The sequence below is a fragment of the Planococcus citri genome, chromosome 2 (genome assembly GCF_950023065.1).
Source record: "Planococcus citri chromosome 2, ihPlaCitr1.1, whole genome shotgun sequence".
Taxonomy (NCBI): Eukaryota; Metazoa; Arthropoda; class Insecta; order Hemiptera; family Pseudococcidae; genus Planococcus; species Planococcus citri.
The window spans coordinates 67,213,925-67,228,928 of NC_088678.1; the positions used below are offsets into that span (position 1 = coordinate 67,213,925).

Consider the following 15,004-nt stretch of genomic DNA (forward strand, 5'->3'; position numbering starts at 1 on the left):
TCGCAAAAAATTATGTTACTTAGATTGATTCATTTATTTTACTGCAACCACAAAATTTTTAGAAAACCAAGAAAGTTCTTCCATCGATTGGAATTTGAGCTCAAATCTTGGATAAAAGCTCATAATTTTTTTAAATTCCTTTTTTGAAAATTCAGTTTCAAGAACTATTTTTTTGAGTAGTGATGTTAACGTTTTATTGTCAATTTCAAATTCCATACCAAAATTTCAGCAATTTTTTCGAAAATGAAATTTTTCAAAATTCAAAACATTGAAGTAGGTATTGTTGATCATCAATTTTTGGAGGAGTGGTGGGGGTGTATTTAATTTTTCACCGATCATGGTTTTCAAAATTTTAAAATTGAAAATGATTTTTTTTTTCAAAATGAAGATTTTTTAAAATTCAAAACATTGAAGTTTTGTTGATGATCAAATTTTTTATTATGGGGGGGGGGTGGTTCGGGGGGTTCTACTTTTTACCAATCCTGTTTTTGAAATTTTGAATTTGAAAATGATTTTTTTTTCAAAATAGAGAACCCTTGCGACGCATTACACCCAGTTTCATTCCAATTCTGTTGTGTGGAAATTTTTTCTTGTGAGCATGTCAAAGTTTTAAAAAAAATAAAAAATGAAATGCTGTGCTTTGGACTCTGCAGGATTAAATTTGTCATTTGCAAGCTCTAAAAAATCGATGGAGAAGAATTGATGGAAAAAATGTTCAAGGGATGACATTTCATTACAAAAAAACTTTTCATTTTTTACAAAAGGCTCAAGTGCCCATCCAAGGATTTTGACGAAAAATTATCAACTGGGTACGTGATGGATTCTCTTCATTTCGTGATTCTTTGCAACGAACATTTTTCCAACACATTATCGACGAAACGTATTAAAAATCCATCGACCATTCGTTTCGTTTGAGAGCATACTTTGAATGGAAAACAAACCACAGACTTGATGTTTTGAGTAACCCTTTCCTTCGCTATCGAAATCAACGTTGCATCGATTTTCTGCTTCAGTTCCAGTTCATCTTTGCCTAGACTGGTGTTTTTCTCTGGCAGTAATTGAACCTGAAACGATATTTTTCTCTTATAGGATGAATTGGTCGTGGAAGTTATAGAATGTCACTATCGTCCGTGTGCTCATTTTCATCTTATGATCTTACCCTGATATCTTCGTTATTATATATTTGAAATTCGCAGCTGCCGTTGCCTTCAGTTACATTGGGCTTGATTTGAGAAAAACTAATGGATGTGACATTAGCGTGGAAATTTATATCGATACCGTTGCCTTTTTTAGTTCTCAAACGTAGCTTTCGTATTGGTTTAGCCTTAATTTCATGAGTCATTTGTAATTTATTTATAAATTCGTGCAATTTTAATCCACCGATTAAGACTGTGGTAATTTTTTTAACTGTTCTGGTTATTTTAGGTACTTACTTTCAGATTATCGGGAAATTCGCATTGGATTTCTTCACGATAAGGAATTTTCGAAATGAGATTAACTGTCACGTTTGGAAATGAAATATAGTAGTTGTATGATTCTGTGTAATTGCCGATGTAATCATCGTTGAATGGTATCCATTCTCTGAGCGTTTGTTTGAAAGTTTGCCAATCGGATTTGTCTGAGCTTTTATTCAGGATTTCTTTTATTGGTAATTCAATTTCTTGAATTTCAGACAGTTGATTTTTGGACCAGGAAACTGTAGATACAAAAGAATACATTGAGAGATTAGAATAAATCAAAAGAGGGGAGTTGGGATGAATGATACGTATAAATAGGCTTTGGCCCAGGTGAGATTCTTTTTTGTTCGTGGCTCCAACTTATACGTACCTATACCTTCCTTAAATGATACAAGTAATAGTGCTTCAGCGATAGCCAATTCGATCCGCTGCATGATCAGAGTTGATTGTCGATAAGGTAATAATGAATTGGCTCTACTAACGCTGTAAAATCTCACGTCCACACTTACAAATTTCTCATGTTGTACCGACAAAGAGAAGTGATCGATTTTAAACATTAATTCGAGAGGGGTTTCTTGCGAAGTGCCAAAATCCAAGTTCAAGCTTCCGTGAACGTCTTTTACCACGATTTTTGCTTCATTTCCTTTGTTGACTTTGATCGATTCCAGGTTCCATAGTCCATGGATGATAACATTTTTCAAATTGAAACTGAAAAACGGTATTTTCGGGATAAGGTAGTAATATTTATCCGGCATGGTGAATAAATCCGGATATGTTTTAACGAGTCGAGATTTTCTACGGTCGAAAATGGCTCGTAGACTTTTGGCAAATTTTGGGTTTTGGTTTAAATTTTCACGCAGCAGAGCGACAGCTGCGGGCAAAAGGGCTGCATCCAATTCCGTTCTATGATAATCCGGTTGAGAAGAATCGTTGCAATCGTAAAACCGTGCTTCCTAAAACAAGATGGGAAGAGGAATGGTGAGTAACAGATGAGCGTGAATACTTTTAATAATAGGCCTATACGTTGGTATTTTTTCATTTACACAGTGAGAAACATCGCTATACCATAAGTATCCGGCTTTTATTCTGCCTGAAATCTTGCGAAATTTTCTCATCGGCATTTATGGCGAAAGTGAATGAGGTGTTTTCCAAACCTAGAAACGTTTCAAATCTGGTATAATGTTCATCGGATGTTTTCAATATACAGCCAAATACTCTGACGGTGAATTCACTCACGAATACGAGCTGCGGATTGGTAGAGTGTTAATTATTCTCGTTATGGATGTATTTTTTAAAACGTGTTATTTCTACCGTACCATTTCACTCGTATTTTCGGAAAATCTCCAGTCAAGCTGGGACCATCTGAATTCGCTCACGTTCATGTAAACATCGCGAAAATAAAATGTGCTGCCCAATGGTGAGATGTAATCACCGATATCGAAACTAAAAGCGCTCAATGTTGTTGTGGATATCTTGCTGAATAGTTTCTTCATCGGTTCCTTGGTAAATTTGAACAATCTGGCGATCCATTCATCCATGTATTTTGTCACATCGTGTTCGTGAGTGAATTGGGCTTGGGCTTGAGTCGAAATTATCGCTGTGGATTGTGGAAAAAATTGTATTAGTGTGACAATGTTGAGAATAACTGAGGTCATAGTGATTGGCGAAGTGTCTCATGAAATTAGAATTACACGGAAAAAAAATTATGGATAATTTTTACTATTTCATACAGTAACCGGATCCCATTCAAAAATATTGCGATTTTTACTATGAGATTAGTAAATTTTACTATGAGATTAGTAAATTTTACTATGAGAGTAATAAATTTTACCTAATTCTATAGTAAAATGTATTTTTTGGCTGAGTAAAAATCACTATTATTTTTGGATTGGATCCGGTTACTATACTGAAATAGTAATTTTTATTGTTTTTTTTTTTCAGTGTACTTATACCTTCCAATGCGAACAAAATCAAGAAAAATGTCTTGGATCTTGAATTCATATTAAATAAGGAACTGAATTCGATGATTTGACGAGTACGAAAACTTTATTATGTTCAGAGAGCTGTCTTGAACCCTGAATTATAAGTAGTATTTATTGCCATTGAATTAATTTTCATGTGATTATATTAAATTCAAAATTTTTTGGACAGATATGTACATACCTACTCTAGTAATGGATTAAGGCAATTAGTCGTACATATTTTCGAGCAAAAAAAAAAAAAAATCGAAGCACATGTTCATAATTTTGTCAACCATCGTATTACCTATTCGTTTCAAGATTCACATTCATCAACTTGGTAATTAATGGGACTGAAAACAGATTAGAATTTTCCCTTCCTTAGTTTGTAATGATAAGGTGATCTAATCATGAATATTCAATTAAGTAATGGAAAAATAAATGATGCATATTTCGTGGGATATTCTTTTTTTAGGTATACTTATTATCGATATCATATATGATTACTAGGAAATGTACAAATATGATTAATAGTTTTATATTTTACATATGCACAACTTTACAAATTATTGAAGTTGAATTTTCAACTTTTAACGAACCTCAAACATCTATGACTTAATACTTAGTAAATTGAAAAAAGGTGGAGCGAAATATGCCACTAAATTGTGGCAAAAGCTCTCGAAAAATTGTAAATTAGAAGATGAATAGAAATTCTTTCACAGGGTTGGTTCTGGAATCAAAAATTGGCTCTTTGTTTGGTTTTCTTCGTGCTTTTATTTCGTCTTTTCATCTTTGAAAATTCAAAAGAAGAAAATATTTTCTTCATATGCCTTCAAAGTCACCAAATTTCAACTTTCAATGTAGCTGACCATCAATTTGAAAGATGAGCTTTTTTCGAATTCACTATTTTTGTTTGTTTCAAAAAATTATATCAAAAATTTCTGTCAGAAATATCAAAGTTTGCAAAAGGTAGTTGCTCTCTCGATTTCTAGAATAGGCACGTTTCAGGGAAGTCAACACAGGTCATCTCTACTTGGACAAAAAATCATTCGACGACTGGTTCGGAGTTGGAAGGGGAGGGGTGGAATTCAACTAAAATAATTGATTTTTAATCAAATACGTATAGATTTAAAATGTTTCTATTTTGATTTTTCAAAAGAATTACACGAAATTTTCAACGGTTTTTAGGTAGGAAGGGAGGGACATGATAATTTTTTGATTTTTGCAGGTACTTTGTGTAGATGCAAAAATTCTTAGAATAGACCTGGGTCAGGGCAAAACGAAGGCGCAAAACTTTTGGAAAATGTTTCTTTATTGAATTATTTTAAATCAACCTAAGTACACATTGCAAGGGGGTAAATTTCGATAAAATAATGCAAAACAATATCAGGCGTAATTTCTGGGTTTTATTTTATTTTCTGACACTTGAACGATTGTTTTTCCAATTTTTTAATTTTGAAAAATGAAATCAAATTGGAACTAGCATAGCGAGGGCGAAAGCTCTTTGAAAATTACCCCCTTTTTTTTTTTATTTTAAATTTACACAACAACTGCCAGCAGAGCGGCATCTATTTGCGCCATTCACAATTGGTTCACTAGGTACGAGGATTCGCGTCCACTGATGCGATATCCCTCAGCAAGTCTGGTATTTTTCTTTCTATTTATTCACAGCCTGCGTATTGGCAGATCCGAGGGTCTGAACCTTTTCAATCTTCGGATATCTTCAGAATTATCCAGCAGCTCGATGGCAGTTGGGTTCGAGTGCCTTGACAGCCTATCCTCGTGCCTCATGGCGTATCTTCGAATCTCTGACTCGATTGTTTCAATCTGGAGGTCGCGGTGCAGAGCGTCATTCCTCTCGTAGCGATAAGCATTCACCATTTTTCGAAGTATTACATTTTGGCACCTTTGGATGACTGCTACATTGGATTTGCTTGCACAACCCCAAAGTGCGATCCCATAAATCCATATTGGCTTTATTATGGCCAGGTATAGAAGCCTTTTTGAATCAGTGCTCAGCACTGACTGAGGGCCAAAAAATTACCCCCTGAAATACAAAAATTCATCTCCCTAATAAAAAATATCAACCTCACAAACCAAATATAACCCCCCCCCCTTTCGGGTGTAATAATCTTGTAATTAAAAACACTCCCCCCCCCCCAAAAAAAAAAGTTTCCGAACCAAAATTTCAGCAATTTTTCGAAAATGAAAGTTTTTACAAATTTAAAACATTAAAGTTCTGTTGATCATCAATTTTTTTGTTGAGGGAGAATTTATTCACCAATTATGCTTTTAAAATTTTCAATTTGAAATTCTTTTCCAAAATTGAGAACCCTTGCAACACATTACCTGGTTTCTTCCTAATTCTGTTGTGTGGAAATTTTTCTTGTGAGCATGCCAAATTATTTATTTATTTTTTTTAAATTCAATTTGTCTTTTTGCGAGTCTCCATCCAAGAATTTTGACGAAAAATTATCATCCGGGTATGTGATGAATTTTCTTCATTTCGGGATTCTTTGCAACGAACATTTTTCCAATACATTGTCGACGAAACGTATTAAAAATCCGTCGACCATTCGTTTCGTTTGAGAGCATACTTTGAATGGAAAACAAACCACAGACTTGATGTTTTGAGTAACCCTTTCCTTCGCCATCGAAATCAACGTCGCGTCGATTTTCTGCTTCAGTTCCAGTTCATCTTTGCTTAGACTGGTGTTTTTCTCTGGCAGTAATTGGACCTGAAATGATATTTTTCTCTTATACATGTAGGATGAATTGGTTGTGGAAGTTATTGAATGTCACTATCATAGGTGCTCAACATCAACTTCATCTTACCCTGATATCTTCGTTATTATATATTTGAAATTCGCAGCTGCCGTTGCCTTCAGTTTCATTGGGCTTGATTTGAGAAAAACTAATGGATGTGACATTAGCGTGGAAATTTATATCGATTCCATTCCCTTGTTTATTACTCAAACGTAGCTTTCGTATTGGTTTAACCTTAATTTCATGAGTCATCTGTAATAATTCATTCAAGTATAACTTCGTGCAATTTTAATTCAACAAAAAGTGTCCTAATTTTTTTCACTGTACTGGTTTTTTTTAGATACCTACTGTCAGATTATCGGGAAATTCACATTGGATTTCTTCGGGGTAAGGAATTTTCGAAATGAGATTAACTGTCACGTTTGGAAATGAAATATAATAGTTGTATGATTCAGTCTGGTTGCCGATGTAATCATCGTTGAATGGTATCCATTCTCTGAGCGTTTGTTTGAAAGCTTGCCAATCGGATTTGCCCAAGCTTTTATTCAAGATTTCTCTTATTGGAAATTCGATGTCGTGAATTTTGGATAGTTGATTTTCGGACCAGATAACTGTCGATAAAAAAGAATAAATTGATTGATTAGAATAAATGCGAGGCCATATTTCAATTACATACATATAAATTTTCTTGGCGACTTGAATTACGAGTATGAGCTACATAGAAAAAGAATCAAAATAGTTTCCTTGGGATAAAGCATACGCGTAATCTTTGGCTCAGATGGATTTGTTCTTTCTTGGCTCCAACTTACCTTCCTTAAATGATAATAGCGACTGAGCGATAGCCAGTTCGATCCGCTGCATGATCAGAGTGGATTGTCGATAGGGTAATATCGAATTGGCTCTATTAACGCTGTAACATCTCGCATCTACACTTACAAATGTCTCATATTGTACCGACAAAGAGAAGTGATCGATGTTAAATTTTAATTCGAGTGGTTTTTCTTGCGAAGGAGTGCCAAAATCCAAGTCCAAGCTTCCGCGAATGTCTTTTATCACGATTTTCGCTCCATTTCCTTTGTCGACTTTGATCGATTCCAGGTTCCATAATCCTTGGACGATAACATTTTTCAAATTGAAACAGAAAAACGGTATTTTCGGGATAAGGTAGTAATATTTATCTGGCATGGTGAATAAATCAGGATACATTTCAACGAGAGATTTTTTACGGTCGCTGTAAACTGCGAAAATGGCTCTTAGACTTTTGGCAAATTGCGGGTTTTGGTTTAAATTTTCACGCAGCAGAGCGACAGCTGGGGGTAAAAGGGCTTCTTCCAATTCCTGCCTTCTGTTTTCCGGCGGTTCGTCGTTGTCACTTGAATTGTGAAAACGCACTTCCTATTTTTTTTAAAAAAAAGAAGAGAGAAGAGGAATGGTAAGATGAGTGTGAATACTTTCAGTAATACATTTTAGTATTTTCCCATTTACCCAGTTTAGATCGCCGTGGTACCATAACCAGCTTTTATCTGGACTGAAGTCTTGTGAAATGTTCTCATCAGCATTTATGGCGAAAGTGAATGAGATGTTTTCCAAGTCTAGATGCGTTTCAAATCCGGTATAAGGTGCGTTGTATGGTTTCACAAGCCATCCGAACATTCGAACGGTTAATTCTCTCAAAAATACGATCTGCGGATTGGTAAAGTGTTAATTATTCTCGTTCGCCATCGGTTTATTTTTTAAAACATACATATTTCTACCGTAGGCACCTACCATTTTATTTTCGGAAAATCTCCAGTCAAGCTGGGGCGATCTAAATTCGCTCACGTTCATGTAAATATCGCGAAAAAGAAACTTGTTGCCCAATGGTGGGATGTCATGACCGATATCGAAACTAAAATCGTTTAATGTTGTTGTTGATATCCTGCTGAATAGTTTCTTCATCGATTCCTTGGTAATTTTTAATAAACTGGAGATCCAGCCATCCAATTGTTTTGTCACATCATATTCGTAAGTGAGTTGGGCTTGGGCTTGAGTCGTAATTATCGCTGTGTTTTGTGAAAAAAAAAATTGTATCGGACGGTGTGACAGTGCTGAGAATAACTAAGATCATGGTGATTGGTGAAGTATCTTATGAAACTTAGAATTATTACCTTCCAATGCGAGCAATATCAAGAAAAATGCCTTGGATCTTGAATTCATATTAGATAAGGAACTGAATTCAATGATTTGTTGAGTACTGAAACTTAGTGGGTACTTGTATTCAAAGAACTGTCTTGAACCCTGAATTATAAGTATGTATTGCCATTGAATTACTTTTCATTTGATTAGATTAAATTGGAAATTTTCTGAACAGATACCTACTCTAGTGATGGATTGAGGTAATTACTCTTACATACTTTCGAGCGAAAAAAAATCGCATCAAATGTTCATAATTTTGCCAGCCATCCAGCTGTGTAAAGAAAAGACATCGTATTAATTCGTTTCACGATTCACATGCACCAACTTGGTAATTAATGGGACTGAAAGCGGATTAAAACTTTTCCTTCCTTAGTTTGTAAAGATAAGGTGATCTGATCATGAATATTCAACTGTGTAATGGAAAAATAAATGATGCATATCTCGTGGGATATTCGTGTTTTAGGTACTTATTACCGATATCATATCACTTCGTGATTTAATTACCAGGAAATGTATGATTGATAGTTTTATAGTTTACATACAACTCTGATGATGTACGAGTATCAGAGAAGTTACAAGAGTTCTTTTTATGAACGGACGAGATGTTAAAAAAATTTGTCACATTATGCTGCGTTGACGTTTCGAAAGAAAAAGCAAAAGCTCTCGAAAAGTCGTAATTGGAAAATGAATAGAAATTTTCTTACAGGGTTGTACTGAAATCAAAAATTGGCTCTTTGTTTTGTTTTCTTCGTGCTTTTTTTCGTCTTTCGATCTTTGAAAATTTAAGAGAAATTATTTGCTTTTCAGGGGCCCTGGGCGTATTCTAACGTGCATCTGCGCATACTTTGCACAGCTTAAAATGAAATTTGTGAGGAATGTAAATTACAAAAATTTATTATTCTTAAAAAAATTAACACAAAAATACTAGAAAATGAAAACATAAAAAATAAAAATACTAATCTACAAAGCTTTGAATGAAAAACGTTCTTGATTTGAAATATCTTAAATGCAGGGATTTCCATCAGCTTTTATCCTAATTTTCATTAGCTTAAATAAAGCTAGCCATTGGCTGGCAAAATTTCATTTGCTGGCGATTAGCTGGCTTTTGGCTTACGAAAACTAAAGTAGGTACATGTGACCCCTCAAAATACTCGTTATGATGCGTAGATGATTGTTAAAAAGGACAATTTCATTTCTGTGGTATCAGTGAGTGTAGACGAGAGTCGTGAGTAAAAAAAAAAAAATAGGTATGAAAAAAAAAGTGTTATTGAAAAATTTGAAAATCATTTCAAATTCATTAGTTTTTGGCTATTTGCTATTGGCTGGCAATTTCTCATTGAGCTGGCTTTTGGCTATTGGCTTAAATACCATTGGCTTGCATCAGCTATTGGATTTTAGCTATTGGCTGGCTGGAAATCCCTGCTTAAATGTAGCTCCCAAAGTTGGAAAAAAAAGATGAGAAATGAAAAAAATGAATAATTATTGTTTGCCCGACGAAGGAAGTTTTTTTTTTGAAAATGTGGTCTTTGGAAAGAATTCTGACGAAAAATGAAAAATTTTCAACAAAATCATACAGACCTCATTGCGCACCATGCGGGGGGATTAACATTGTTTGAGAGACTGGCGAAGATTATTTCTTGAAAAAGGGGTTCTGAGGAATGGGAAATCTTCAACAAAATTTGATAGACTTTAATTTTTGAGGGAGAGGGGGATATATGTTCCATGCAAGAAAACCAAACATGGGGGCTGAAGAAAGTTTTTTTTCTGAAAAGGGGACAAAATTTTTAACGCTTACGCATTAATGAGAAAATTTTGGATAATTTGGGATTTTTCATTAAGAAGAGGGGGGCTTTCAGCACATTTGGAGGGAAGGGTTCAAGGGAAAATGAAAGTGTAGGGTATCATTTTCCAATAAAATCCAACAACTTGGGAGTCCGGTGGGTCGAGAGTTTGAAAAAGCAAAATTTCAAAGTAGAGCCCACCCTGATTGATAAGTAAGATTGGATTTTTGATGCGGTGTAATCTTTTAATGTAACCCAAGCAAGAAATTGCTTCTGACAGTTCTAACATAGGATGCAATTATTGGTATATCAAAATTGATATACGTAAGTACTTAGATATTATGGAAAATTTTCCATTTTCGTAGAAGTTTCAAATTTTTTAATGCGGTGTTGATATCTTCAAAAATTGTACTCTATTGTGCTAAATTCTACATATTATGTGGATTAATTTCAAAAATTTTTATGCCAAAGATTGGGCTGAAAAATTACATAGATTGTGATATTACGTTTGAAATTAATATATTGAAATAAAGCAAGACGTTCGGAGGGAGGATCCGATTTTGAAATGTATTCATTTTGGAATGTGAGTCAGAATTTCAGAAAGGAGAAAACTAAGAAAGTTCTCCGATTGATTGAAATTTGGGCCTAAATTTTTAATGAAAGCTCAACATTTCTTAAAGTTTCTTTTATGAAAATTCAGTTTTAAGAAGAACAGAACTTTTCTTTTTGAAAAGTGATGTTAACGTTTTATTGTGAATTTTATTTCAGAAATGTTTTCCAAAATTCAAAACATTGAAGTTTTGTTGATCATAAGCTTTTTTTGGAGGAAGGGGTGGGGAGGAGTTTTTGAATTTGAGAATGATTTTTTTGTTCAAAATTGAGAACCCCTCCCGACGCATTAACCAGTTTCTTTCTAATTCTGTTGTGTGGAAATTTTTTCTTGTGAGCATGTCAGAGTTTTAAAAAAAATGAAATGCAATTTGTCTGGTGCGAAGCTCTAAAAAATTGATAGAGAGGAATTGATGAAAAAAAATTTCAAGGGATCTAATTTCATTGGGTCATTCCATGCCAAATCGGCGGATTCTTGCACGAGGGGTCTTCGATTTTTTTCAAAATCAGATCATTTGTAGAGGTCATCAAACGATGACGAATGACGCAAACCGGACATTTTTTCGATTTTTTTTTGACGGAGCTGTGGCGCTTCAAAGTTCTCCAAAATGGCCGAAAATGGAAAATTTCAGTTGCGAGTTGCTCCGGTTGTACGTGGTATAGAATTTTGAAAAAATTTCAAGTTTTACAATTGCAGAAAAAGTACCATCAGAAACCTAAAAAATGAAAATTTTTGCATTTTTGAAATATTTTACCAATGTGTAGACGATAATGTGAATAAAATCCCCCTCCCCAGCCCCCCCCCTTGTTAACGAATTGACATTTTTCGTGCTATAAATTTTTATTCCAAGAGTGAAATATACGCATTTTTCGTCAATTTGTCGACAAATTGGGGGGAGAGGGATTTTATTCACATTATCGTCTACACATTGGTAAAATATTTCAAAAATGCAAAAATTTTCATTTTTTAGGTTTCTGATGGTACTTTTTCTGCAATCGTAAAACTTGAAATTTTTTTTCCTCGAAAATGAAAAAAGATGCCAGTCCAATTTTTTGATATGTCATTCTACATAAAAAGGACTAAAACTGAGAATTTTTTTAGAATTTTTACTGGCGGACATCGTGGTTATATTTAAATTATAAGTTTTAAAATCGATTTTTTTAGGTTTTTGAAAGTGGCAACACTGATTTTGACATCACTCGTCGATTACCCTCTCAAAGTACTACAATTTGAAAAAAAGTTCAAAATTCTATACCACGTACAACCGGAGCAATTCGCAACTGAAATTTTCCATTTTCGGCCATTTTGGAGAACTTTGAAGCGCCACAGCTCAGTCAAAAAAAAATCGAAAAAATGTCCGGTTTGCGTCATTCGTCATCGTTTGATGACCTCTACAAATGATCTGATTTTGAAAAAAATCGAAGACCCCTCGTGCAAAAATCCGCCGATTTGGCATGGAATGACCCATTAAAAAATAACGCGTCGTTTTTTACAAAGGCTCAAGTGCACATCCAAGAATTTTGACGAAAAATTATCAACTATGTATGTGATGGATTCTCTTCATTTCGGGATTCTTTGCAACGAACATTTTTCCAACACATTGTCGACGAATCGTATTAAAAATCCATCGACCATTCGTTTCGTTTGAGAGCATACTTTGAATGGAAAACAAACCACAGACTTGATGTTTTGAGTAACCCTTTCCTTCGCCATTGAAATCAACGTTGCGTCGATTTTCTGCTTCAGTTCCAGTTCATCTTTGCTTAGACTGGTGTTTTTTTCTAGCTGTAATTGGACCTGAAATGATATTGTTCTCTTATAGGATTAATTGATCTTGGAAGTTATTGAATGTCACTCTCACTATCACATGCTCAACTTCATCTTACCCTGATATCTTCGTTATTATATATTTGAAATTCGCAGCTGCTGTTGCCTTCGGTTGCATTGGGCTTGATTTGAGAAAAACTAATGGATGTGGCATTAGCGTGGAAATTTATATCGATTCCGTTGCCTTGTTTATTACTCAAACGTAGCTTTCGTATTGGTTTAGCCTTAATTTCATGAGTCATCTGTAATAATTCATTCGAGTATAAATTCGTGCAATTTTAATTCAACGAAAAGTGTCCTAATTTTTTTCACTATAATGGTTTTTTCAGATACCTACTTTCAGATTATCGGGAAATTCACATTGGATTTCTTCGGGGTAAGGAATTTTCGAAATGAGATTAACTGTCACGTTTGGAAATGAAATATAGTAGTTGTATGATTCTGTGTGATTGCCGATGTAATCATCGTTGAATGGTATCCATTCTCTGAGCGTTTGTTTGAAAGCTTGCCAATCGGATTTATCCGAGTTTTTATTCAGGATTTCTCTTATTGGAGATTCGATTTCTTCAATTTTAGATAGTTGGTTTTCGGACCAGGAAACTGTCGATACAAAAGAATAAATTGATAGATTAGAATAAATCAAAAAAGCTTCCTTGGGATAAATGATACGTATAGTCTTCGGCTGAGATGATTTTTTTTTGGTATTGGCTCCAACTTACATTCTTTAAATGATACAAATAATAGCGCCTGAGCGATAGCCATTTCGAGCTGCTGCATGATCAGAGTTGATTGTCGATAAGGTAAAAACGAATCGTCTCTACTAACGCTGTAAGATCTCGCGTCCACACTTACAAGTGTCTCGTATTGTACCGACAAAGAGATGAGATCGATTTTAAACTTTAATTCGAGAGGGGTTTCTTGCGAAGTGCCAAAATCCAAGTTCAAGCTTCCGTGAACGTCTTTTATCACAATTTTTGCTGCATTTCCTTTGTTGACTTTGAACAATTCCAGGTTCCATAATCCTTGGATGATGACTTTTTTCAAATTGAAACAGAAAAATGGTATATTCGGGATAAGGTAGTAATATTTATCTCGCATGGTGAAGAAATCGGGATGCATTTTAACGAGAGATTTTCTACGGTCGCTGTAAATTGCGAAAATGGTTCGCAAACTATCGGCAAATTGTGGGTTTCGGTTTAAATTTTCACGCAGCAGAGCGACAGCTGCGGGCAAAAGTTCTTTTTCTAATTCGTTTCTTTTATCATGCGGCGAATATTCATATTCGTCGAATTCGTAAAAACGTGCTCTCTGAAACAAGATGGGAAGAGGAATGGTAAGATGAGTGTGAATACTTTCAATAAATAATACGTACATACGTTTGTATTTTCTCATTTACCCATTTTGCATCAACGCTATACCATAACCAGCTTTCATTTTGCCTGAAATCTTGTGAAATTTTCTCATCAGCATTCAGGGCGAAAGTGAATGAGATGTTTTCCAAATCAAGATGGGTGTCAAATCCGGTATAATGTGCATTAGATGGTTTCAGAAGATATCCGAGCATTCTGACGGTAAATTCACTCAAAAATATGATCTGCGAATCGGTAACATGTTAATTATTCTCGTAATCGGAGTATTTTTTAACCACCATACCCACCATTTTATTTTCGGAAAACCTCCAGTCAAGCTGCGGTGATCTGAATTCGCTCACGTTCATGTAAACATCGCGAAAATGAAACTTGTTGCCCAATGGTGGGATTTCTTGATCGATATCGAAACTAAAATCGTTCAATGTTGTTGTTGATATCCTGCTGAATAGTTTCTTCATCGATTCCTTGGTAATTTTGAATAATCTAGCGATCCAGTCATCTACTTGTTTTGTCACATCGTTTTCGTAATTCAGTTGGGCTTGCGCTTGAGTCGAAATTATCGCTGTGGATTGTGTAAAAAAATTATACGTGTCAGTGGGACGGTGTTAAGTAAAATTAAAATGATGGGACTTTCCAGTGGAATGTTTAATGAAATTACCTTCCAATGTGAGCAAAATTAAGAAAAATGCTTTGGATCTTGAACTCATATTGAATGAGGAACTAAATTTAATGATTTGATCAGTACGAAAACTTCGTATGTTCAAAGAACTGTCTTGAACCCTGAATTATTTTTCATTTGATTGGTTCGAGCGAAAAAAAATCGCATCAAATGTTCATAATCTTGCCAGCCATCCTGCTGTGTTAACAAAAGACATCGTATTAATTCGTTTCACGATTCACATGCACCAACTTAGTAATTAATGGGACTGAAAACGGATTAAAAAACTTTTCCTTCCTTAGCTTGTAAAGATAAGGTGATCTGATCATGAATATTCAACTGTGTAATGGAAAAATAAATGATGCATATTTCGTGGGATATTCATGCTTAAGGTAGTAAGTA

At 34.6% G+C, this 15,004-nt stretch overlaps 3 protein-coding genes across 5 annotated transcripts; all 3 read right to left on the bottom strand.

Moving 5' to 3' along the window:
* Positions 1 to 464: 464 nt before the first annotated feature.
* Positions 465 to 3,750, bottom strand: LOC135837290 (uncharacterized). Of its 3 annotated transcripts, XM_065352511.1 has the most exons (9): positions 3,621 to 3,750; positions 3,410 to 3,532; positions 2,774 to 3,054; positions 2,523 to 2,702; positions 1,967 to 2,410; positions 1,828 to 1,885; positions 1,434 to 1,696; positions 1,160 to 1,324; positions 465 to 1,064 (listed from the first exon to the last, which is right to left on the bottom strand). In XM_065352511.1, the coding sequence occupies exons 2-9, from the start codon at positions 3,456 to 3,458 to the stop codon at positions 828 to 830; spliced, it is 1,677 nt and encodes a 558-aa protein (XP_065208583.1). In that variant the 5' UTR covers positions 3,459 to 3,532; positions 3,621 to 3,750; the 3' UTR covers positions 465 to 827. The 3 variants fall into 3 exon arrangements, with proteins under 3 accessions (XP_065208583.1, XP_065208582.1, XP_065208584.1); XM_065352510.1 differs by having other exon boundaries at positions 1,828 to 2,410; positions 3,621 to 3,749; XM_065352512.1 differs by lacking the exon at positions 3,410 to 3,532 and having other exon boundaries at positions 1,828 to 2,410; positions 3,621 to 3,733.
* Positions 3,751 to 3,937: 187 nt separating this feature from the next.
* On the bottom strand, positions 3,938 to 8,711 carry LOC135837289 (uncharacterized). Its single transcript, XM_065352509.1, has 8 exons — positions 8,540 to 8,711; positions 8,329 to 8,458; positions 7,949 to 8,223; positions 7,667 to 7,864; positions 6,991 to 7,576; positions 6,530 to 6,792; positions 6,251 to 6,433; positions 3,938 to 6,153 (listed from the first exon to the last, which is right to left on the bottom strand). The coding sequence occupies exons 2-8, from the start codon at positions 8,375 to 8,377 to the stop codon at positions 5,917 to 5,919; spliced, it is 1,791 nt and encodes a 596-aa protein (XP_065208581.1). The 5' UTR covers positions 8,378 to 8,458; positions 8,540 to 8,711; the 3' UTR covers positions 3,938 to 5,916.
* Positions 8,712 to 9,234: 523 nt separating this feature from the next.
* Positions 9,235 to 14,861, bottom strand: LOC135837288 (uncharacterized). Its single transcript, XM_065352508.1, has 7 exons — positions 14,603 to 14,861; positions 14,232 to 14,506; positions 13,971 to 14,168; positions 13,294 to 13,882; positions 12,912 to 13,174; positions 12,634 to 12,816; positions 9,235 to 12,544 (listed from the first exon to the last, which is right to left on the bottom strand). The coding sequence occupies exons 1-7, from the start codon at positions 14,649 to 14,651 to the stop codon at positions 12,308 to 12,310; spliced, it is 1,794 nt and encodes a 597-aa protein (XP_065208580.1). The 5' UTR covers positions 14,652 to 14,861; the 3' UTR covers positions 9,235 to 12,307.
* Positions 14,862 to 15,004: the final 143 nt, after the last annotated feature.